The sequence below is a fragment of the Corvus kubaryi genome, unplaced genomic scaffold, assembly GCF_017639235.1.
Source record: "Corvus kubaryi isolate FWS band 111438036 unplaced genomic scaffold, C.kubaryi_AGA036_p1.0 37398, whole genome shotgun sequence".
Classification (NCBI taxonomy): Eukaryota; Metazoa; Chordata; class Aves; order Passeriformes; family Corvidae; genus Corvus; species Corvus kubaryi.
In genome coordinates, this window is record NW_024581137.1 from 24215268 (window position 1) to 24241401 (window position 26134).

At 41.2% G+C, this 26134-nt stretch overlaps 1 protein-coding gene across 1 annotated transcript in view; it reads right to left on the reverse strand.

Annotated features, from left to right (window-relative positions):
* Positions 1-26134, reverse strand: part of CHN2 (chimerin 2) — a 159533-nt gene that overhangs the window by 15840 nt on the left and 117559 nt on the right. The window contains exons 7-8 of the mRNA XM_042042756.1: positions 7778-7855; positions 1574-1658 (exon numbers count right to left, since the gene is read on the reverse strand). Of these exons, the coding sequence (XP_041898690.1) occupies positions 1574-1658; positions 7778-7855 (163 nt within the window). The remainder of the gene's footprint in view (positions 1-1573; positions 1659-7777; positions 7856-26134) is intronic.

Below are 26134 nucleotides of genomic sequence, written 5' to 3' on the forward strand. Positions count from 1 at the left end.
AATGAATTTATAAGCTTCAGTAAAGCAAACACCACCACCGTGAGTTGCATTATCTTACATAGCTCTGATTCCTGTTTTAATGCCTTCCCAGTCATGCCCATCACTGATGGCACCCTTCGAGATAATTTAACATCAAGCTATTAAAAACGTAAACAGGACTATTACTTGCAGCGTGTTTCAATATTATACTCTATAAAATATTAAACAAGCAAAATCATAAGCCCACCTAAACATTTAATGGAATTGGGTAGGTTTTTGTGTGTTTCTCCATACAGCTATTACTGCATAATACATTATTGTTTGTGAAATCTAAACAAATGTGAGAAGCTGCAGTTAGGCTTCTGCCTGCCTTGTCTTCAGTGCTGTTCTCCAAGCATGTGAAGTTAAATTTAAATGCATCTGTCTATCTAGAGTTAAATGCTGGTAATTTTATGAGGGAGAGTATTATGTTTCATACTAAATAAATATGCCTTTTCATAAGTTTAATATTTTATGTATGGGAACAAATACAGTGCTATGCATTAGCAAGGTCAGGTTTTGCACACTAGTGTTTAAGATCAAATAGCTTGAAAAGCAAACTACTATTCCTCTTTTTTAATATATTCTTCCCACATTCTTTGTGTTACCACTATTCACCTAGAGAGAGGTAAGATGCAGCAGTAGCTGAGACTATACTTATTAAAACTGTGCATTTGTGAAAGGTATTCTGATCCTTCAAACTGTGGCCCAAAATAATTTTAGGTAACAACCACCTCCTCTGTCTATGAAAGGCAGATGTCAGGGTTGGATGTGTTTGGTGCCAGTCTGAGATCAGGAATGCCTGGAGGTCAGGGCAGGGAGAGGTAAGACAAACAGTTTTTGGAAGAGATTGCAGATCTGAAGAAAGAAGTTATGAAAATCCATTTTTAATGCACCAAATACTGATTCACTTGCTGAATCTGAAAGCAAGTGATGTGATGATTATTGCGTTTTTCCAAGATAATTTTTTTTCCACAGAAGAACAAACAAATTAAAAATAATTCATGCACTACTAAAATGCCAATAAAGGCAACAGAAAACTAATCCCTCTTGGAAACTGAAGGTCATATTTTTTGTTTTTATTTTGAGGTGGGATACTTCAGGCTTGCAGCAATGCATGGTATTTTTATGGGAAACAGGTGGAAGTCTTTTTTTGCAGACAAGGGCACTTCGCAGCAACCGGTAGCAAAAAGAGGAGTTATGAAGCCTGGTTGCTGGCTGGCTTTGCCATTTCCAGTGCTTGCTTCTTAAAACATAAAAACATCAGGGATAACTTAATCATGAAGAACAAGTTTGAACGTATACAGCAGGCACAGGAACAGGCACAGGCAGGACCAAGGTACTACTAGAGGATGTCGCTCAGCAACCAAGGGCTGATGGCTTCATTTCTAAACCAGCTAATGAGGCAAATGAAAATACTCTAACTTCTGCGGGAGGATTTCCTGCTTTGCTCTTTAAAGAAATCCCAGCCCTCCACTCCTGCAGGGAGTGCAGGCTGGGGTGGGACAGATGTCTGAGCATTTCAAGAGAATGACAGAAAATGTTGAAGTGCTACCTGAACACCTCACTCCCTGAGCGATGAGACCCCACATGAAGTTGGCGCAGTATTCACACCAGTGCGGACCTCGAAACGTATGGACCTGCAATACAAATGGGGGTGGGGGAAAGAAATGGGGTCACTGGGAGGCAGATGGTCTGACAGATGGAGCAACTGAAATGGATAAACAACAGAAAACTCAGTAGGAGTAAATCTTTAGCACATAGTGCCCACATCCTTCCAACGTCTAGATGAAATAAACCATGGGAACAGAAATTTGCTTTGATCTTGAAGTTTATCTTTCAGTAGGCTTAACATAGCAGAGAACCAGGCTGTGGATGACACTGAAAACAAATAATTTTTGCCTGCTGACATTCTAGCTATAGCAGAAGGGAGGAAACCATCAGAAAAAAAGAACTATTAATCCAAAGAACTGTAGATGAAAGCAGCCTTCCCCACTCTAGCAAGTATTTTGGAATCACATAGGGAAAAGATGTCAATAGACTCTTTTTCAGCAGACCAAACTTCATTTTGCTACAGTCCACACATGAGCAAATAAGGAAGAATAAAATGATTTGTGTGCTGACAGAGCCCACAGCTCCCCAGCCACATCTTGCACACCATGACTGCTTCTGCCACTGCTTTTCCAAAGGCTACAGCAGAAAATCTTTTTATTTAAGATGTGTATTCTGGTAAAGTAAGCATTGAATTTTCATTGAAATGAAGAATAAATAGTGAGGTCTATGCCCATGTGAATGGGCATGGTATGAGCTAGTTCTGGCCAGAGACTTAATTGAGCTTAACAAAACATAAATCATGCACACTCTGGCTGCTAATGCATCCCTTCCTTCTCTCTGCTCTTGTTTACCCATCGGGTGGATGGCTGAAAGGCCACTTCCACCCCTGGGATGGGAAAAGCTGCTCTCTGCTTTTCATAGAATGAAAAAACAGTCATTGACCTTTTTTAGATAAACTGTAAAGTTTTATGCCAAGCATTTTGCATGCTAATGTTTTTGCCCCATTTGTCTGCAGGATCACAACTACACAAGCCTGTACTCTTGAGTCCAGAAAAATGAATTGATTTTAATACAGACCTCTCTTCCTGATTTTGAGATAAAAATGTGAGCCTGGCTGCAAATGGCTCCTGACCAACTACTCACAGTCAAATAATTGTGGTAACAAACTTAAAGCAATAGTAGTTCTTCTTCCCTTTTGACAGTGAAAGGTCAAAACTGGAATGTTTGACTTTATTTGAAGTGGTATTTTACCTCTCAGAAAACCACATATTTCTGTGAAACAAGACTTTGCAATAAAGTTTGAGATAGATATATTAGTAGATGTAGCCCCACACTTCTTTCTCATTTCATTTTACTTTATTTTGTAGAGTGGGTAGCATGAACTTCAGACATGGCTTTTTGTGGGGGTAAATGGCTGTGTGCAACAGCTGATGACCTGAGTTTCAGTCATATGCACTATGTGACATTCAGTGGATACAAAACTACAGATAAAACTAATTATGCCTGCATCTTTATAATTTTTAGACTGAAAGCCACATAATTAGTAGGTCTGCACCTGCACTTAATTGTGGGTGAAAATCATCCGCTGTGGGAAGATAGCTAGCTGTGTCTTCTGCTTTGCAGCAGTTTACAAAAGCTAACCTTGTGAGAAGTGGCTGTAAGAGCTCAGCCAGGACTTTTAAAAACGCGCCATTTCACAAAAAAAGTCCATTGCAGTTGCTAGGATATTTGGGGGCTACTTGCTCACTTTACCTAAGGCTTATTTCAACTGATCTGGCTGAGGCTTATTTTGAAAATGGTAGCTGATTATTCCTTGATCTTTCCTGCCATTAATTGGAAAGTCATCAATGCTGACTGAGGGCTCCAATTGAGAAGTGCTGACAGCGCACCCTTCCCTTGTTCCATTCAGCTTAGTGGCCCTCAAAGGTTGAGCTCTCTTTATTCATTCACTTCAATTTTTCACGGATCTGCATTTTAGCTCAAATGGCAAGCCTCCAGCTGAAATACCCTGTGAAAAGCTAGTCTTGGTGGTTTCTGGCCAAGTTGAAACAGGGAAATTACCTGAAAAAAGAGAGAACTTCAAAAGTTTCTAGATGAAGGTGCAAAAAATCCCTTAAGAGGCAATTTGAACTATGCCTCTTGTCATTAATTTTAAAGAAATAACAGAGGAAGCCTGCTCTTAGGAACACAACATTTTTGAATGGTAAATGGGAATTCTGCCTGCAAGATTGGCCTCATCTCTGTTTCAAACTGGGAGAGGTAACAGCAGGTCTTAGATTTTTGAGATGGAGTTTAAGTTTTTGCCCCACCCTTTGTAACCACATCATTGCAAACAGACTGGGCATAGATTTTTTGGAACTATGATCTGGAACTATTTATTGCTGGTTCCTACCCCATCCTGAAGTAGGCCTCTCTGTGTACACACAGCATAGACTTGAGCTGCCTGGGCTAGAGCTGACACATAATTTGAACTTTTAAAAAGAATTTACAGGGAACTATTTCTTAAAATAAGCCAAAGCCATGATGTTTCAGACTATACACTCTACTTTTCTTGTTCAGTCTTTCACCCTCTTCCAACGAAAAGTCGCTTCACTGTCTCTTCTCTGCTGGACAATCTCACACAACACTACCCTGCACGTCTCTTCTTGCTGCCTTCCTGTTCTCTTTGCCCTTCACCCCTCCAGTGCTCTTGCTTTCAAATGGCAGCATTCCCCCTGAAGGTGCTACCTTACTCACTTCTAGTTTGTGTCTTGAGTTGTCTTCACAGAGGGGGAAACTGAGACCAAAGTTAAGGAATGCCAGTACAGTGGCAAAACAAAATAATGCCGTGAGCAATATTGCAGAAATGGACAAAAACAGTTGTCTTGAATTGAAATGCATTTTTTTTTAAATTGACATTATACAGTATTGTTGCTGAGACAATTTTGGGTTTATGTGAAGGTCTGAAGACTTTTCTACTTGCCTTCCAAGAAAGTAAGTGTTTTTCAGACTTTTGCCTGAATACAGACACATTTATACTCTTTTGTGGACTCCTGCTGAACCTGAGCCATTTGCAGGGCAGTAAAGCTGACTCTGCTGTTATTTTTGTTTAACACATAATCTTCGTGATGTCTGTAAAAAATGTCTCCCCCAAGCCCTTTGTCTCCCAGAAGCAGTATTATCTGCAGTGCTTAACACAAGGGGAAATTTATCCCAAAGCCCCTGCTCTCCTAGCAGATCTCCTGACTTGTCTGTAATCAGCTGCCTTTACTCCACTAGCCTGCCTGCAGATGGGATTTGCCCATGCTATGGTGGCAAACAGGCACAGTATTGTGGTAAATGCACATTATTCAGCTGTATTTGCTCACTTAAAGCAGCACAGAAGCCCTCTCATGAATTCCCAGCCTAGAACAAAAAGCATGGAGCATCCTCAAACTCCATGCTGCTGCCCTCAAGCACGAGGTTGACCTCACCACCAGCTGGGACCCCACTGAAGTTGGCAGGTAAAGCACATCCAAATGAGGCTGCTGGATCCGAACTGGAACAAGATACAAGAGGACTTTGGGATGCAGTTAGGCTGACACCCACATAGCTAGAGAAATACCTCTGTTTTTCTAAACAGGGCTTCAGAGATTTATTCGCTTTCCTGAATTATGGTATGTCTACACTGGCTTATGCAAAGTTATCCCGCCAGACAGACGCCAGCTCCAAACCTAAATCCATGTGACTGCATGGTGTGCTCAAGATGAACCCAGCTTAACAAATCAGCCTGGATACTAAATCTCTTTTTGTTCACTTGCCTTGAGTGTCTTGAAATTTGGAAGAGAGGTTGAATGAGAAAGCACGGATGCTCAGAAGGGTGTAAACCTGGTGCCCTCATGCTCCAAAGTTCAATGATGCTGTTTAATTTTTGTATGAGCTTGGCAAGGATGGAGGGAGAGCCGTCCCTGCTCTGAATTTGTGCCTTGCATCTATTTCTTCCTTTTGTTCCCTCTCTCTTGCAGTAAGTAAGATCTTTGGTGTAAGATGTACAAAAATCCCATCAGCTTTGCTAGAAATGTGCCCTTCATTTTTAAGATTCTTCATGGTTAAAGGACAAAAGCCAAAGAGTGCCTGTTTGTTCATGAAGAATTGCTTATGACAAGATTATGAGGGACACTGTGACACATAACCTTTATCCCTAGAAACTGAGATGAATGATATAATACACATCAGTATTCGCCTTAAAATGGGGAAGACAACTTTTTGAATATCTGTGAAATAGCGTTGTCCTTCAGATTAATCCCATACCATCATAGCCTGAGTGCTGTCAAAAGCCATTAAGCATTTTGCCCCAAGACCCATAAAGCCATTCTTTCTTTTTAAAATCATTTCTTAACCCTTTTATGTAATGACTATGAAATATATTAAAGATATTAGCCTTGAGCCATGTTTTAAATTTAAATGTTTTATTCTGAGTACACTATCCACATTTTTTGTTTAACAACTAGACATGTTCTAATATATTCCTTTGGAAAACTAACTGTATTTGCATAGTGAACATACTTGTCCATTAAGCAAATGTAACACTTTTGATTGACCTTTCTGTACAATTATTTTAAAAATGTTTGTTCCCTAAGGTCTGTTATTGCCTTTACTAGGATAGGACAATTACTTTTGGCTGTCAAGTCTTTGAATACATATCTATTTTAATCATGTGGTTTCCAGTTAAACTATGACTCTTTTAAAACAGAAAGGAACAGAAACTGTACAGCAGCTAGATTGTGCAAACTCAAAGTTAACTGGGCACAGGTCCAATTATAAATCAAAGCCAAAACAAGGGAAGTTTTGAAGAGGAAAGAATGCATGGGTCAAAGTGGAAAGAAATTCCAGTCATGAGAAAATATTTTCTAGTTAAACTAAAATAGTTTTGATATTAAAATGATAATGAGGGCAAAACCCAGAAAGAATAAATGTTGGCTTAATCAAGCAAGAAAACACAGATTATTTCCCCTATTTCCTTTGGTGCTGATCAGAGAGGTAAATATCGACTTTTCTGTAGACTGGGTCAAGGAAGGGGAATGAGAAAAGGGTTGCTATTATTTGCTTTGTTCACTAATATTAAATGATTGATTTGCCAACAACAGCAGAAGCACTGCAGAGGTTAGCAATGTCTGCACAGCAGAGTATGTAGAAAAATAAGAAGTGAAACTTTCTTGCTAAGCGAAATGATTTTGATCATTGCTTCTCCCTTTTTGACAGGCCCGAGATGAATATCAGAAAATTCTTGTTCTGCTAATGAGTTGAACTATTCTGACAGTGACCCAGATCCTCAAGGAGCATTAACTAAACTGATGTTTCAAAGCTGAGATACATTCCTTTCTTGTCTTGTTACTGCCTCTTATTCTTGATGCTCATCCCGATAAGCATCAAAACACAATTTGACAGCATTAGCTCCGGTAACTGGCTGACATGCTCTGAAACCAGCACAGTCCTTCTGGCAAAACATTTTAATACAAGCTGCCTGGAAGGTCTGTTTCCAAAGCTGAGTCACTTCCCTGCTGCAGTCTGCCAGAGACAGCACTCGGGAAAAGAATCCCTAAGAATCTGATTTTGTCCGTATAGACCACAAATAGATGATCCATTTAAACATCCCTGTGTTTGCCCAGTGATTTGTTTTAGTTTGACAAGCAAACACAAGCTCAGATCCTATAGCTCAGTGAGACTCTGAGAACATTTCCTTAGCATATGGTGAGGGAACAAAAGCTGGGAGACAATACTCACCACTGTGCTTTGCTTTATTGTTAGGAGCACCCAAGCTCCCCCAACTTCTGAAATCAGAAATGGTCCAAAATGTTTGCTGGTAAAATACTACTGGCTTCTGGTAATAGTTAGATTTCGAAAAGGGCCTTTTTCTTATTTAAAAGTAGATACACTTAAGATAAAGACAACAAATATGAAGTACTTTGTTTCTGAATAAAAAAGAAAACCCAATCTGTGAAAAAGAGTTAAATTGCCAGACAAGTAGCGCAGTGAGCAGCAAAACCATTATTTGGATTAAGTGCCTATGTAACAGCATACTAAGAACTCAGTTAATAGAACTTGAAGTAGAAAGAAAAATGCATTTTTCAACCCTTCCTTAGAGCTAGTATAAATAGGTGCATGCAAACCTCATCACAACAAAAAATAAAATTTGAGGCATCTCAACAGAACTTTTCAGCTGAAAAGAATAGCAAGCTGTGCTTACCTTAAAATTGTGTGCTTTTTCATAGTTGAAGTGGTTGTCGTTCTGAGTTAAGGCTGCTCTTCTGACCAAGGAGGTGATCTGTGAATAGGCAAAGAGTTTCAGAGGTTGCCACAAAAGTGCCCCCTTGACTCCCACCTTCACCCCCAGGGCCACGGCCAGGAGCTCTTGGCGCTTCCTTCCTCTCTTCGACTTGTGAACAACAGCACAGTTTTTCTCATTTTCCAGCCACAGATCCTCTGAGAACATAGCGCTGGGATCCCAAATCTTTTCCCTGTCTTCCTCAGCGCCAGGGAGCCTGACTGTAGTCAGCACGGTACAGTTTGTCCAACTGCTTCTGATGTTAGACAGCAGATTTGAAGCAGCTGCAGCCCATTCTGCCGAGACCTCTGGCATGTGACTTGAATGGGCCGTCTTGTGGGACGGAAGGAGCTTCTGCATCTGAATAAGTAACGGCCTGTGCCGTGCAGCTTCTTGAGGCAGATGTGTGCCTCGAACAATAGCACAAATTCATACACTGAGCAGCCTCCCCCACCGTGCTCCCTGAGCAGGGGTCTCCAGAGAGGTGCTGCTGAAATACCGGCTGGGGGACACACAGCGTTACAGCTTCACCCCCAAAGGCATTTCCAGGGATAGATCTCTTCAACTCGGCGGTGTGTTAAAAAATGAACAAACAAACAAAAAGCCCCTGGAAAGCCCTCACAACTGAATCTGATGCTGCATCCAATTACACTCAGACTTGGAGACTTATCAGCCAGCAGTCTGCATGCCAGCAGATTAAGCTCTTAAAACCATGATGATTGTTTAATCTTACAGGGCAAAAATCTCTCTCTCTTTTTTTTTTTTCCCTTTTCATATTCTGTACAAGGGAAAAAAAAATCCAGCACCACTCCAAGCACTAACAGCATTTTTATGCCATGGTTTAAATTAAGCATTTTGTCAGTGTGCACTTGGTAGCACTGAGGTAGTTCACTGCCAGGGAAAGCTGAAAGCCCAGCTGGGACTATGCGGGCTTGGAAGCCCTGGAGCCCTGTGCAGCACTCGAGTGAAGGCAGCAGGGGAGCTTCACAAGGATGCAGGAGGCCCACACGCACAGCCCTGTTTGCAGAACGGGGTCTTCAAGGTGGCAAGAGCAGTTGTGCTTTGCTCTGGTTATTTGCATCTATAGATTTTGAGGGGAACTAATTTCTAGTTAAAGCCCAGGGACAGGAGGTATTGGGACCCTGACCAGTCTGTGCTACAGCTTTCAGTGTTACTTTCCACACGTGATCCACTTTTTTACAGGCAGGTAGTTCCATGTTCCAGGACTCAGATGTCTGATACTGAGCATTCACTGGGAAGCACATAAGCACACTCAGGACTCCCTCCCCACCGGTTTCCTTCCCTCCAGCTCCCCTCTCTTACTCCTTTACTAAGTATTCCAATTCCCCATCCATAAGAGGAGGATAGGAGTTACCTGCTCGAAGTGCTGTGATAGAGCAGAGTGGGGAGTTGCCAGTGCTACTGGGAAAACTGTCTCTTTGAACTGGAGACACTAAAGAGCACATCAGCCTTTCACAGTCTGCCCCACTTCAACTAACCCAGAAAACATGTGAAATTAAAGTATTTAATTCACTTATATTAACTTGTGACGTTGACCTTGCATCTATTTTTTTCAGCCTGCTTTTACCTCAGGCTGAAAAGTCAGAAGGTTCATCTAATTCACTTACTAAACCCTCCACCACACAGACTGCCTGTGCTTAGTAAAAGTGATGCTCTGCTGATTTGAAAGCCCATGGGGACAGATGGTTGTCCGTCAGTAACATCAGGCTGTGCAATTTCAGAGAGTACCCTACTTAGGGTTTTCAAGAAGCTGTGCAACCTGCAAAATCAGCTTCTCAGCCATAAAACCATGCACTTACTTCTATGTATAGCATACTTAATTCCTTTCTTTTTCAGGGAGCTCACAACACCACTTTTTACATGCTCCCTTACTCCAAAGCTTCTGGTCCCCAGTAGGGAGGATTTCCATGCAAACCCTTTGCTCCCTGAGCTGTTGCTGCCCATTCAGCCTTTCCCCAGGGCTTGGCACTGTTATCTGACCACTGGTGACAACTGGCTGTGATGCAGGCATGGACATTGCTCTGCCTGCAGGAAATCCCTGCTGCTCTTCCATATGTCCTCCTGTAGTGAGTCCCAGTTTCTGTTAGCTCAGGACCTTTATCTGCTTTCCAGGAGACAGACAGACTATAGCTCCCCAGCTCTCTCTTCATGTGTTTCAAGAGGTAAAAAGTACTGGTTTTTGGGACATCTCTGATCCCTCAGAAGCCATGGCTTCAGTTTGGGCCATCACAAAGAAAACCTTGGAGTTTCTCAAAGTTCTTATCACATTCCAGTTTCTTTCCTCAGTGCTATTTAAAAGGTACTTATATTTATCAGAAAGAAAACCCCCAAACTAGTTCTGGGTTGTCAGACACCTCTGAATCTACAGCATCTAAATCCCCATATATACATAAGCTACTTTTTCTCTAACTTCCAGCATAACAGATCCAAAGTCAGAGAAAGGTCGGTTTCCTAATAATGCTCTAATATTTGCATTTATGTCGCTAGACTGATAAAAATCCCATTATATAACCAATATTTTTTACATAACATGGCAGATTTGATACTCAAGTGACAGGCTTATGATGATACATCTTGGAATTTCAATTTATTAAACTATTTTTGGAATATCAGAGTGTCATCCTGGGATCAGACATACAGACATATTTAATGGAAACTCTGAGTGTTTGTACGGAAGCATTAAACTTAATAGACTTGGGGGAGGAAAACTCAGCCAAACCTTATGACTAAGGCAGAGCAGTATTTACTGTTTATCATATATGAAATTTTATTTATCCCTGGCGTATCTGCCTTGCTTGGGCCCTGTTTAGACAGTTGTTTAAGGGGATTCATTGCAGACACAGGATGTGCACAGAAGGCCAGCACTGAGTGCATCCTCTTAAGGAGTTTAATCAAAGCCCTGACAGGTTTGGTGTCTAAATGGTGCTGCAAAACTCAGATGAGCATGGACCCCAAACACAACCACTTCCTTCTCTAAATACAGTGAAAACTTCAGCAATGACAAATTCTCAGCCACAATCAGTTCCTGATATCACAGGCTCACCCCAGTGCTCTTCTTTTATCTGTTTTCTTTTTCCTAGTACAAAATCGGCTGCACAAGGTGTCAACTCGTTCAAAGAGCATCTCTTGATCAACTTAGTGAGTTAGCCTGCAGGTAAAAAGGAGAAGGCCAGTGGCTAAGAATATTACTGCTGGTTGTCACTGAACGTAAAGCTAGTGAAGGCTGAAAGGCGAATATGGGTTATCTGTGTTTTCAGACCAAAGCATTTCTGCCTAACATATAATTTTAGTTTACTAGTCTCTTTGTAAAACAGATGTGCTGTATAGGAAATTGGGGATTTAGAGCAAAATAAACGTCATTGAACTAGAATAATAAAACTAAGGGGCAGAGCAGGGGGGAAGAGGGCGACGACTCATCTGTTGCGCCATTTCCAGCGCGCCTCCGCAGCATGAGCTGAGCCACACCATTGTCTCTCCCCTCAAAGACTGGCGTCTTGTTTGCTAACAAAGGCCTCGGGCATAGGAAAGAACGAACTGCACTATGAAAAGCTTTTGGTTTTGTACATGTGGTATGATTTCTGTTGTAGTCGTGTGGGCAGTGCAGAGGACTTGCTGGAAGCAAGCGGTGGGGGAACTCTGCATGCTGCCCTGCTACTCTGTGCCAGCTCCAATGTGGTGAGGAGTGACACTGTGGGAGTGATGGCTTCTCTCCCTGAGCTGCCACCATGCCTAACTGTGGCTGGCAGGGAGGGGAGATCAGGGGGCACATCCTTGGCTTGCTGCTCTGCCTGACAAAGGACACAGCTGTGGGGAGGAAAGGAGGAGCACGGGCATGTCTCTTTGGACGACACCACAAGTGAAACAGTTCCTCCATGATGAGGAACTGTGACAAATTCATGACTGATCTCTAACTAAACACACTTAACTCTGCACATAGATACAGTCACAGGTCAAAGAGAGGCCTGTTTCCTCGCAAGCACGGCACACTCGGTTATCTGCCAGACAGATTATGTTTGCTCAATCGCAAACACGTGGTGGAGATGACACATGGAGCAGGAATCTTGCAGCTATTGGGTTTGTCCTAGTTTTCTCCCACGGAGCTCTTCCCACGAGGTGCTCAGAACACGTCAAAGAAGCCAGCTCTTAGCAAGACACAGGACACAGAGGGGAAATGGTGGTGGAGGCAAGTCAGCCAAAGGCCTTTGCCATACCACAATCCCACCAGTCCATGCCTCCTACTGCCACAGCACTGTGAGCTGCCATTAAAAGGCTTCTGTGCTGCACAAACAGTGGGAGGAAACAGGCTCCAAGAAGAAAACATGCTGAACACAAAGCCAAGCACAATGCGTGCAGAGTGGTGCTTGCCAACGTGATCTTGCAAAACCCACGTTCCTAAGAAACCCTCTCTCCAGCAGGAAGGCTCCCGATGTCAATTACGTGAGCAGAGCTTGCAGAGGTGGGCAGTGGCCAGGGGCTATGGGAGAAATCAGATTGCACAGCTACTGGGCTGTTTGCTTTTTGGTGGAAACACCATCTTCTTGCTCCTAGGGAATCAAAAAGTTACAGGTCTGTTCAACAGAGCCCTACCTGCAATCACTGTGAGCTTCCTCCAAGTGCAGGTCCACTGGGATTCCTCAAGGGTGCCCCTTCCCCACCCCAAACCCAACAGTCTCTTGTTCCCAGCAGAAAACTTCCTTTCAAGGTGAATTGTCACTCAGTAAACATGACACTTTTAATGAAAAAGCAAAGAACCACAGGTGGTTTTTTTAAGGATTAAGATTTATCTATAGTTTTTCTTTGTTACGACTTGGCATTTCAACTTTTTTTTTTAATAACCTCCAGTACCTCTGAAAATTATGACTGAGCTGCTGTCAACAATATGCTGTTCAGGCAGCAGATTATCTACACTGGGCTCCTGTTCTGGAAAGGCTGGTTGCACTTCCATCACCACCATTCACACCTATCTTTTGCAGATAATCCACAGCAAAGAAACCTGTTTATTTAGGAAGACTTCTGAAGTACATGTTTTGATGCTAAAGTTATTAAAATAGTAATATTTACACCTCTCCTAAATTAATGCGATTGATTATTTATTAGCATCACAGCAACCAGCTGTCATTTATACACACTTCTGACAGGCTATTCAGTCCATTCCTTACACAGATAAAAGATACAATTTACCTACAGCAAATGGAAATCTAATCTCCCTTTAACTTCAGATCCCCTTTCTAAATCCTCCTCAAACAGATTTTTCCGTATGCATCATGATTATTTTTCTCAAAACAATGTAGTGAACCAAGCAATACAACATCCAAAGGTGAAATACTGTATAATCAGGAAGGCACTAGTGAGACTATTATTAAAAATAATAGTTGCTGTAAGCCTCTTATGGTGTATTAATATAATAAACTATTGTCTATTTTGGAAGAACAACTGGAGATCACATTAAGTGGGATGCAATTACATAGCCATCTTCAATTAAGAAATAGTGAGTGGACTAAAAGCTTTTATGCTGTCAGGCAATTCTATCACTTAATGCATTAATTTGTGTATTTCCCATCCACCTTTGTATTCAGTATGTCTGAAATAGTATTTTGATTTCTTATTTTTGTAAACCATAATAGATATGCATTGTGTCAGTAACATGGAAGAAATAGTGCAGAAATGGGGAAAGGACCTTGGTACAGTATGAACTACCACAGCAATTCCCTCAAATAACCCTGTAGAGATTAACATGCTAACAGCAGGTCTAGCCTATTTATTGTCTCAACTTCCTTTCCTCCCACTCTCTCCTTTATCCTTCCCAATCCATCTCCATACTTGTCAAGGTTATTAATGACGTTTTCCTGGCCAAGTTCATGATCCTCACCTCTGTGCTTAAAATTCATGACCAAAATGGTAGCAGAGGGACGAAAGAGAAGAAGCATGAGGACTAAGTGGGGCAGATGAGAGCAGAGCTGCACACCACAGCCACTGCTGCTGCTGTGGTGGAAGAGGAACACCAGGGCCCCACGGAACACCAGCCCCCACAGGGCTGCCAGGAGCCGCTTCATCTGCAAATAGGGCTTTTGCAGGGAAACTGCACTGGATTGATTTCTGAATTGCCTCTTGTTCTCCCTGGGGATAAAACACATGCAAGTGACTGAATTTGCCTGCCTGCAGTGTATGTCAATGAGTACTGTTATCACACATATAGATCAATATGTATCCATGATAACATCTGGCTTGTAGGCAAATGAAAATTCAAACATGATACTTATCCTGATATTTGCAAAGTATTGGCAGTGATCCTGTTATTCTGTCAACGATGATGGTATTTTTTTGACAACAGAACTAACACAGTATTTCTCTAACAAATAGACATTTAAGAATTGAATGGATGGATGGATGGATGGATGGATGGATACATAGCAGGTGTCTACGCTAAAACAGTAACACGTTCTTGCTTTATAACCAAAGGAGAAAAACAGAAACCTCCAGACAGTGATTCATCCTCTTCTATAAGAGGTCAAGTCTAAAACGGATGAGCTTGAATTGTCTTCTTGCAGGTCATTTATGGATCATACAGGAAAACTCGATGACTCTGGTAGAAACAGGTTTACTTTAAGATATTCAAAATTAGGTAAAATCAATAGCTCTCTGTACTATTTTCTGTATCTGTTCTGTTATCTATTCAATTTTAGAATAAATTAAGTAAGGAATAATTTATTTTATCAGCCTCAACCACATCTGTAAGTAATTATAGATTAATAACTGTACTTTGCTTTGGTTAACAATATTCCCCATACTTCAGACTGGCTAAGACTCATGCTCTGGAAATGTGGTATATCCAGTTTACTGTATCATTTGTTACACAGCTGCATGAAACTTTATAAAACTTCATAGGTTTATCTGGGCTCATTGAATGAACTTTTTCAAGAAGTGTAACTGCAGGGGCAAGAGTCTACATTAATAGAGATTTCTAACACTGACTATGTAGGTAGCCAGTATTTTGACACCTCACCCACAGAGGAAATAGCCTAGCAACATAATGAACTTAATATGACATAGAGTGGCCTCAATGAGTTAAGAAGGAAGTGACTCATGCTGACTGCAATATATGGGACTATTAGTCAAGAGACAGAGATTTAAAAAAATAGCCTTAACATTACAGTTTTTATCCAGATCCCCAGTGAATGCTGGCTCAGCACCATGTAAGCTATACACCTATATGACCTGCTCATATTTTTACATTTTCACTGTGAAGCTCTTGATTTCCAAAGAAACAGCACTTTGTTTAGGAAAGCCAGCTTGCCATTGATTAAAACTGTCATTACCCTGCAAGGAGACTGCAGAGCTTGAACCAGAGCCAAACCCGCTGGGCTGCCACAAAGAAGTGGAGAAGTTAACGCTCTTACTTCCCTGTCTGGGGAGAGGCAGAGAGGCAAGAATGTCTCTTCTGAGAAAGACAACTCCTATGAGTGTGGCACAGTGCCCTTGTGATTAGGGGAAAAGGAAAAGATGGCAAAAGGCCTGGAGGCGCCATAGCCAACAGCAGTCCTGGAGCCTCTAGGCTTGTTCATGTGGGGTTGTCATTAACCATAACTGCTTAATGGAGCTAGCTGGATGTCATGCTCAAACACAGGGTTAGACTGAGGACCATGTTTTGTGAGACTGCACTAAGTCTGTGTAATATCAGCTTTTTAACAAATCCCAGTCCTATACAGCTACTATGCTATATGGTGGGCAGAAGGCTTGGATGTTTGACCTTATACCTCATTACATTCCCAAATGTATACACAGCACCCTACACAAACACCTACACTCTCACTTTTGGGATAATTCTCATTTCTCTGTCTCAAACACTACTACACCCTACAGCCATGTGTTATCTCAAAGAAACACAGTAACTGTCTATCTTCTCCACACACAGTAAAACCTAACACAACAAAAATAAACACAATACAAAAAATAAAAGTGAGAAAGTTCTTCTGTTTCTCACTTTGAGTTCTGATACTCTATGTTAGTGACAGTAAACTTCTGGAGTGAGACCAACTCAGCCTTGCAGCACATGCTCTGGGCTGAATCTTACAGAGTGCAGTCAGAGTGCCTGTTCATATAGAGAAGAAAAAAATCTGCCCCTCCTGGGATTATGGTAAAATGTGGAGAAAAACAGGCTTCATGAAAGTTTCCCAGAAACAACAGTCAGACAGCAATGGCATTTATTACCGGAGCTACTAACCGCTCAGCAGAGCCGGCTGATCTCTGGAGGAGCTGTAAAGCAGCGCTGACGGATCTGCCAGAATGTAAAGTATGCTGTGGGAGTCTTAGGAACCAACAGCAGCACCCCAAGTTTTGCCCCAGCTTAAGACAGCTTAAAACAAGAGACTTTATTGTGGGTTAAACAGAGATTTATGCAGACTGAAAGGGAACAAATAATTTGTGAACCAGTGATTCATGAACTGGTGATCATCTTGTCTAAAAAACTGGCAATCTATAAAATTCTTCCTGGTAACAGTTCAGGAGTGGATTCTCAATGGTGTGATGCTCTGTTCATTTAGCACTCCCAGGGAGATGGGAATGATAAGCAATTTGCAGGGAGGACAGTGCCAACATCAGCATCAAGTGGCAAACAGGATTTTTCTCTAGTTTTGGCAATTTCTTGGTGGTGTGAAGGAACTCTAAAGCTTCAGTCTCAAACTTAATTCACATTACTGAACTACACTGCTGCTCAGCAGCCATGGCACCTTCAGATAAACTACACAGTACAATGACCCAGAAATGTAGTCATGTGTTTCCTACCACTAGTAATATTTCTGTCCCCTTTTACTGCAGCATCTTGTGACTTTTTCCCATTAAAAAAGCATAAACTCACTAGACTATGTAAGGTGAAAGGACTTATTCATGCCATTTAGGAAACAAAGTAGGCAATTAGCAAATAAGAACACAACATATTTTCAGGTTGAAAGAATACTTTTTAACAAGCCTGAACCAACAGCCCTTAACCGCAAAGAAAGGGATAAAGGCTAGTTTTATAAAAATGCTGTGCTTTATGACTGTGAAGTTTCATTTCAGTATCCTTTATGAATTGCATTGTGAAAAACCAAAGAGGGCAATGGGCAGCCACTTTCCACATGCACTAGTGAAATTGTGGCATGGAGGCCATCACTGGTTTTGGTGATGGCCCAGCCATGGCTGTCTGACAGCTCGTCTGAGCTCACTTGTATATCCATGAATGTCCAAGGACACGTTCCCCTGAGACAGGAGCATACAGTGTTTACAGCTTACCTGTTTGTGAAATATGTGCTTCTGTCCCATCACCTCCAAGGAATGCCATTAACCCTGGTAGTGACAGACAGCGTCATCCCAAAAGAAGTGGTAAGGCTGTATAGCCCCTGGTATATCTCTGGCTTCGGAATGTGTGTTTGCTTAAAAACAGAGAAGGAATCCATGCAGGCAAAAGTGATGTGGGGTTAAAGAAAAATCAGAAAGCCCTGAATTCAGCCAGGTTCACTTACCTATTTCATTATATGCCTGAACTTTACCCCAAGAATGTATTACATCCCCCCTTGTGATATAAGAACAGCACAGAGGATAAAAGTTGGGACAGGACTGGCACCACGTATGGAAAAGTACAAACGCATCTGCAGAAATGGGCAATTTCATTCTATGGGATATGTACCCTCCTCCAACTCCTTCCAGCTCACCTTGCAGAAAAAGCCACTCAAAGTATAAGCAACTTCTTCTTCTCATAAATGAGGTTTTGAGCACCTTGGCCCTTGTTCCACTTCCCTTTTCCCACAAAGCAGCAAGGGAACTCCTGTGTGCTGCAGACAGTACACGAAAAGCATGGTTCACTGCACTTTTATAAGGGCATGTTATAGGGTACGCAAACCACTTGAGATCACACTCTTTGAACTTGCATAAAGTACCAGAATGTATCCAAGTTGTTTTATTTTCCCTTCAAAATAATTGTTTTGTGTTTTACTTACTTAGCTCTCTGCTTGAAGCTGGCTTTGTTACTCCGTTACTCCATGGGTAAGTAGCGGCACAGCTATCCTTGAAAGCACATACACATTCCCATGGCCATTAGAGAAACAGCCAGACAAAGGCTGACCCCACTTCTCTGCTACTGAAAGAACACACAAAGGCTGTATAATCCTAGTTTTATTTTCCTGTACAGGTGTCATTTGACCCTGATATCCTTATAACCCCCTTTGACCCACAGCCCAGTGCCCACTGGTATGGAGCAGAGGCTTTTGTTCCTGATGGCACACCGTGCACAGCTGCTTCCATCATTGTCTGGAGAGGGACAGATGGCTGCTCTCAGCACAAAAAGGAGATTAAAAAAGAACTGAGGGAATGACATCACTCCTCAGCCTGGGATTTAATTCATGGGACCTGTGGGGCTACCAGTGGCATGGACTAACACTGCAGTTGACTCTGCCCATGGACAGGAAAAAGGTTGTATTTTGCATAGTAAATGAATTGTTTTTTTTAAATATACAGTTGCCACCACTCTAATATTTATGTTCTTTAGCAGTTTTTAGTTAATCTGAATATATACTATCCTATCAGAAGCAGCACTTCTAAAGTACTCTGAAAGTAAGACTGATATTGTACCCTCCTTCTATCCATGGCTGTAGTTCAACTGCAGTAACTTGGTTTAAATCTTATTTATTTTGTTTCACTTGTGATGAAGGAGTTCATAACATATAGCTGGGGAAACAAAATAGAGTAAATGATTTTCACCATTAGGACCAATCCTGCTATAACACTTTGTAGGTAAAAGATTTCATCCATGTCTCATAGCCCCACTTAAGTCAATTGAACAGAACAAAACAAGAAAAAAAAGTGTGAAGCTTTAGTTCTGGAAGTAGTGAGCTTTGTTGTCACTTTTCTGCCTTTAATTCAGCTCCAGATCTATGAAATCACTTGAATTCTTCTTTTTGTGATTATCAGACACCAAAAGTATTTATCTGAATTTATTTATTAACTTAAGTACATTACTTGATTACTGTTTGGGACACAGGAATTTGGCCTGTCTCTATGTTTGGTACTTGGTGCCATCTGCACCAATGTTTTTCTGCAGAGCAGAGATTTTTGCTCTGCAACAGATGTCTCATTGAAGACACTTGTCAAAGTGGCCACGTAGCTGCTACCACCCTCTTTATGCTACTGGCAGGCACTAGATGTGCAGGAATGCTGCCACGTGAAGGTGAAGCCATTCCTCAAAGAATATAAAGAATAAAAAGCTCCTTCCAGGTGTGTCTGTGGGGGTTTGTTTTTGTTTTGCCCTGAAAGGAAAGAAAGCAAGCAATTTCTTCTCTCCTTGAGTGTCTGGGAACATCAGCGATGCACTCCTCCATGCATGGCTGGGACCCATCACCTTACAGTGCAGCTCCTGCTCCAGCCCCAGGCCCGAGGATTGTTTTGCTCCTAAGTGCTGATCAGCATCTATGGGAGAGGCACTGTCTGTTTATGGTTCTACTAAAAAAGCCAAGTGGAGCCTTTCCTTGCATGTAACCCCCCAGAGTAAGGTCCAGGTTATTCCCTCAGGCCAGCTGTACAAACCAGCTCTCTCTGGGAGACTCCTGGAGCAAAGCTGTGGCTTTCAGTATGTTTGCACAGCACTGACCAGCGGATAGGAGTGCAGAAAACCATGATGCTGATGAGACAAGAGATGTAACAGCTCCCATCCAACACACTCTGACTTTTACTGTGTCAGCAATGCTGATGGCAACACCAGCAGAGTGGAAGGCCTTGAACCAACAATATGTTGCACACTTTCTGCTGTCACTAATTCAGAGCAGGAGGAATTCAGCAAACCATAGAGTTAGACCAGAGGCGATGATTAAAAGCAGTGGTGATGCATTTGCTTCATAAAGTATAAAGTACTATCATGTTTTATTTGCTAATCTGAAGAGTGGAACATCTTATCAGCCAATATGCTTAAACCCGGGGGTGAATTTTTTAGGGAAACACTTTTTGTTGCAGAACTTGTGACTCATCAGACTGGGGACTTTGCACAGGGAAGTTCTGACCAAGAGCCAAATTATGGGGTTTTTTTTTAAATGTGGAAACACTTAGGTTTGAAGTATTTTAAAAACCAATTCTCTGTTTCCAGTTAGAAATGTTTTCTTTAAAGCAGTTAATAAAACATTAAAAGTAGCTGGAACAGTTTCAGTCAATCCAACTTCAGTCTTTTTCTGCCTTTATCCTGCCTCCTCAGTGCTTGGTCATGAAAAGCTGAGTTTTACTTATATTGCAAATCAGACAGAAATAAAAACAGAAGGGCAGAAATTAGCCATTACTGTTACAACCCTCCACTATGTGCTTTGATAAAATGTTAGTTTCAAAGGCGATCTTCTAATGATGACTGCCGAGCAAGTTGTATTCCCCTGTACAAGCTCAATACAGAGACACAAGGGCTTTACATTAATTTTCTTTTTGTTAATCAGTTGTTCCCCTGGGCTCTTTCAATCTGCCATGACAGCCTCAGTACCACTGAGAATGCCTTTTCTGCTATTAAAACAAAAGGCACATCTCTAAACACTTCATAATTTCAAGCAGGAAAGAATCTCATTCTTCCAGCTGAAGAAAGCAGTAACAAAAGACTCATGAACTAGAACGCTGATGTGAATCATGGCTATCTTCTGCTTTCATTTTTGCTCTCTGGGGACTTCCAGCTGAAAGACATTCTTAACCCGGCCAGCAAGGTAAGGGGCCACACCACATGCCCCTGTGAAGGCTGAGGGATGAGAAGTACCCCTGAAGGAATGCTTTGGAAAGGCTCTCAGCTGTTTGCAAAGTATCACACTTCAGTCCCTGTGGAGGGGCCAGACACACTTAATATAGAAGGGCATTAATGAAGAATTTACTCAGACAGGACCAGACAACACAGCATTTTAAACCTGGAGTTTACACAAACCAGACGAAAACTTGCCACAACACAAGGCAACTAAAATCAGACTTCCCTGCACTGAGACAAAACCATAGCTCCACACATGTCCTTTTGGGTAGTATGTTTTCACAGCACACTAATAGCCTCCATTTATATTACATCAATTTCCAAATTAAAAAAAATAATAAATATTGCCACATTAAAAATAACAGCTTGTTGGTTCTACATTTTGAAAAATAAGCTGAGCACTGTATTGTTCACTCAAACAAAGTAAGTTAATTTATCACTTAAATGCATTTTCACTTCATTTTAAAACCATCTAATTTGCTTTCAGAAGTTTAACAAGTTGGTTTACTATTGCTGTAATACAGGGACATTTCATTAAATGACCTGCCATCTTCTATCAACATCATCATGATTGCGTGCTTCCCTTGTTCTATTTTAATTTATAGCAATTTTTTGCTACTTGCCAACATGGGTTCCTGTTGCAAGACATGGATCATTGATAGAATTATTGGGATCAATAAAAGAACTATACAAGCAATAAGCCTGCAAGCAAAAGGCCTGTGTGAGAAAAACTCTCCATGAGAAAGTCCCTGTGTGAAAAACAGGGCTGAGAACAAGAAGGGAGTTTGAAAAGGTACAGCTGTGGAGATAAGACCCGGAGGGAGGAGGATGAACACTGAATTCTTTTAATCATAACATAACTGTAGAAGCTTGCCAATGTAAGTCCAATTAGGTAGAAGTAGAAATGTGCTTTGATAAGTTTTAAGCCACTTAAGAGTTAACAAGCTGGTATACTATATAAGTGCCTCTGGATTGCTAATAAACGGAGTTTTGCTCTTATCAACCACATTGGTTTTGGACTGCAAGTAACTCCCCCCGCCAGAGTCCCGGGCCTCTCTTCTTTTTACAATTCCAACAGGTTCTTAGTAATGTCACAGACTGGCATGGAAAGCAAGCCAGTTGCTTCCATTTCCCCTGTGCTCAACATTTCATTTGCATCGCAGTTTCACAGCCTTCAGTGCTGCATGGTACTTGCAGGGCATCAAACCTGGATACCTTCCTGATGTGTAGAATGAGTTCTTCCCAGTCTGGCTTTTATTTTGCTTTCTTACTAATCTTCTTCATTAACTCCAGCAGTAGCAAAATGTTGGGAAGAGAAAGGTTACCTCTACAGACAACAATTCACAAATCATCTCAAGCTTTATAGTTTCAAGCCTTTTAAGCCTTAACTTGCTAAATTTGTTTGCAAACCAACAGGCCAAACGTGCTTCATAACACGTGTACCACTCGCTCTGCAATGCACGAGCCACCACTGAGGCTGTTGCTCCAACATCCGTTTCTCCTTGGCTCTTAGGAACATGCAGCTGGTAGCAGCAATGGGGCAGACTGTGGTGGCAATTAATGTTTCTAGAGGAAACTGCTGCAATCCCCAGGTAGTTGTAAGGTAGACAAGCGAGTGCCCTTACTAGATACCATTGCCTGTAAGTGCTGAAGAGCAGTGGAGGATGCAGCAATAACCCAGCTGCAGCCTCTAGTAGCATACCACAGGCAAGCTTTGGGACTTGAAGGAGCAGCTGTGACCCTCAAGAGACTTCCAGGTATCTTCACCACATCACCCAGATTCAGCTCCAAGCTATCTAGAACTTGCCTGTGCCGCTGACTTCCACATCGATGACTCCATCTACAAGATTCAAATCAACCAGTTGTGGGTGAGACGAAGCCCTACACCCCTGGAGTGCCACAGCTGCCTGGCCTCTGGCAGGGCAGAGACAAGGGGGAAGATCTGTCCCAGGGCAAAGAACCAACACCTGGAAATAAACAAGTGGTTGCTCTCAGCTAACAACAAAGCCACTAAAAAGCAATTACGGCTGTTTCCCCTGACAGCTGTTTGCACTGATAGTGTGATCAGTGATGGTCTCAGCAGTGTAAAAAACATGGATGTTTACTGATAAGGAGAAGAGTTAGGAACCATCCAGGTATCAGCTCTCTACACCCAGCCAATAAGGACCAGGTACCGGGTTTTTGGCACAACATGTGCAAATGAAAGGGACGAGGATGATGAAGCATCACTTCTTAAACCCATGGCAGTGCTAAGCCCCAAATGAGATCAGAAGAACCTTGGAGATCAGTCAGGGATAAGGAGATTAGCTCCTTGGTTTCACACAGACCAATGTCACAGGAAGTTTAACCTACAAGTGAAGAACAACAGTGGCAATTCTGGCAGATTTTTCCACATCCAAAAAACATCATCTAGGCAACAAGAAAGTTGTCCTGAGCAGACAGAATAATGTCTAAAACATTCCTCCACAAGTACAACATAAAAGAAAACTTACAACAGCAGCTCTTTTATTTCTTACTTTTGTACAACAAGATGTTCCACTTGGAAGGAAGAATAATTCAGGGAATGTTCAGTTGAGACTCTCCTGTAGTTTGGCTCCAGCTCTGAACAATGATCCCTGCCTTGTCACTACAACAGACTTTTACCCTGCATATTTTTCACCTTCTGCTTCCTGCCCTTGTGTAATTGCCTGTCTCAGATTAGAAATCGGCCATCCATCCAACTGCACACATTTGGGCCACTATTTTCAATGCAGTTTTACATATGCTATCCACACCATCAATATTCCCATGATTTCCTGTTCACATTCAACTGAGATTACTCTGATCCCATAACCGCATGAAGCATCAAATGAGAAAAATACTTGCTGAGCTAATTCAGCTCGTAAAGTTCCATTTTTATTTGCTAAGATGCCTGGAATCACTACTACACAGTAAGTCATTGCCTAGAGAAACTTATTTTTTTTAGGAAAAAAAAAGAAATGCCCTCTACAGTTACCTTTATGATAATTCATGTAGTGAATTGAGTGATTAAACTCTCTGCATTTACAGAAGTACTTAGCTTTATGCTTTAGCAATTCTGCAGTTTACAGAGATTTATACTTACAGAAACCCTTTAGGGCAGGATCCCAGAGCAAGAATTCTCCTTTGTTTGGTAAATCTGTACAGTCTCACTATTTACTGTTAACAAGAAATGTCATCATATTTACCATCAGCAAATCTTCTAAAGTCTGCAAATTATCAAGTAGCTGAACAGCTAATTTATAAAACTTATTACTATTTTAAATTGTCACTACATGTTGAAACAACCTATAATGGAGAGCATTGACTATGACACCCAATTTCCCTCTGTTCATAGTTGGGTAAGACTCCAATTGACTGGACAGACTCTTCACTTTTCAGTAGTGTTTATTATTTGCATTGCAACAGTGCACAGGAGCTCGAGCCTTTGACCAGGTCAAGGCAGCAGCGACATGGTACAAACACGGAGTAAGAGATGTTCCCTGCCCTGGAGAGCTTACACTCTAGAGAGCTGCCCCACCTTCGGAACAAGGACATTTTTTTCACACAAGAAAAAACATATGAAATGAAACATAACCACAAGAGACTTAAGGCTGTAAAGAGGAATTTTCAAATATCAGATCAAGGACCCAATAGTAAATTACTAGAGTATTTTAAAAGTGCACTATATGTAGTACCCCAAGTAATAAAGTTCCTGTCTCTGCTTAAGTGCTGAATTCCTGACTAAAATGCAAATGAAGCAGAGGACAGAAGTAGAAATCCCATTTTAATTTAAAGGTTGTTCTCCTTACTGTCCCTGTTTTGCCCAGAATAACCAGAGCCCTTATTTCCTCAGGGAATAAAACAGCACAAGTTCAAGAGAGAAATGTGTACAACAATGGAAAGTCAATGTATTCTATGTTTATAAGAATCTAGAGTTCTCCCTGAGTATTGTCATGGGATGTAGATTATTTTATAACCTTATACTCAATCTGTAATGTAATTCCTGACAAAACCCAATTTGCCCAAGAACTCTCCTACTGCAAAACTCTGCAGTCCACATTACATACACAACAAAACTATTTTTAGAACATCTACTGAAAAATCACAAGGAGTTTAGTTCAAAATGAGCCTCTCTTAGACTTTCCATTAAAATACATCTTTAAAATAACTTTCTAACTTTATAAATAGACCGCAAACTAAAACATTTAGGAGCCAAGAAATACCAAAGCTAAGAACTATCTGAAGAATTCCCCCCTTGCCCTTCTGGGCACAACAGAAATCTACCTAATTACGGACCACATATTTTGTCTAATTTGGGGTGTGTGTGTATCTAGATATACACACATACATATACACATATATATATATATATATATATGTATGTACTCATAGAGTCTGTCATTCCATGAACATAATAGGAAAAGGCAAATATTCATATAAAGGTGTTGTGGATTAACACCATGATTTATCTGAGTGTGAATGGACTAGACTTGGCTGAAAAGCATGGGGTTTGTTCTCTGTGAAATTTCTTGTCTTTTTTCCAAAATTTTAAACTCCAGGGGAAATGGTGGGCTTTTGATGGAAGGAGTTTTCTGGTAAAAATGGCCCAGATTCAGGTCTGCTGCGCCTGGGGAAGATCTGCCAGCCAGACAGTGGTTTGGGTTCTCAGCTTAATGGCAGACTGCCTAAGGCCCAGGGATCATTAGCTTTCAACATAATTAGCCCATCTATCAGGCAGATTAAACTGAGGCTCAGGACACCCAAAGAAATCCAAGGAAGTAGTGAGGTGTGAATGCTGAGGGTGGAGGTGTGATGTGTGAATACATATGGTCACTTGGACTCAGTAAAGTATTTTTTTTCTTTTGACTGCAACATTTCAGGCTCAAATATACCTTTTCTGGAAAAAAAAAAGAAAAATACCCTAGGTATTGCTGGAAAGCTTCCAAATATCTCTAACCTGTACTCCTGCTGAAGGAGATAGTGCTTACTGGAAGAACCAGGACTAATTTAATGAGCAGTGGGCCTACTTTTTCAGCAATGAAGATAAAAATAAATATTGAGCAGCTGCCTACTTGACTATGCAGCAGCCACAGGCTTTAATCCATTTGATAGACCGTAAATCTGCCTGGAAACCAAAGACCGGTGAAAGTATTCTATATTTATGAATCTATTATAGGCATGTAATGTAACATTGACTATTTGTCTTTAGTATGTCTGCATATGTACATACCTTTTGAAATGCTACGCACATACTACATATGCATATAATATGCATATCATTACCAAACAATCTCTATATCTAAATTTAATTAGTTGTCCATATTTGAAAAATGTATTAAAGACAAAAGCAAGACTTGGCATGTTAGCTGGAGCCATGCACAGTAAATACCACCCTCACACACACAGAGTCTGACTCTAAATTAGACACTATGGTGCTAAATTGTGTACGGGTAAATATAATAACCAGGATGTTTCATCAGAAATATGCAAATATTTAGACTTTTGGATTTTAGACAATTTTGGATATT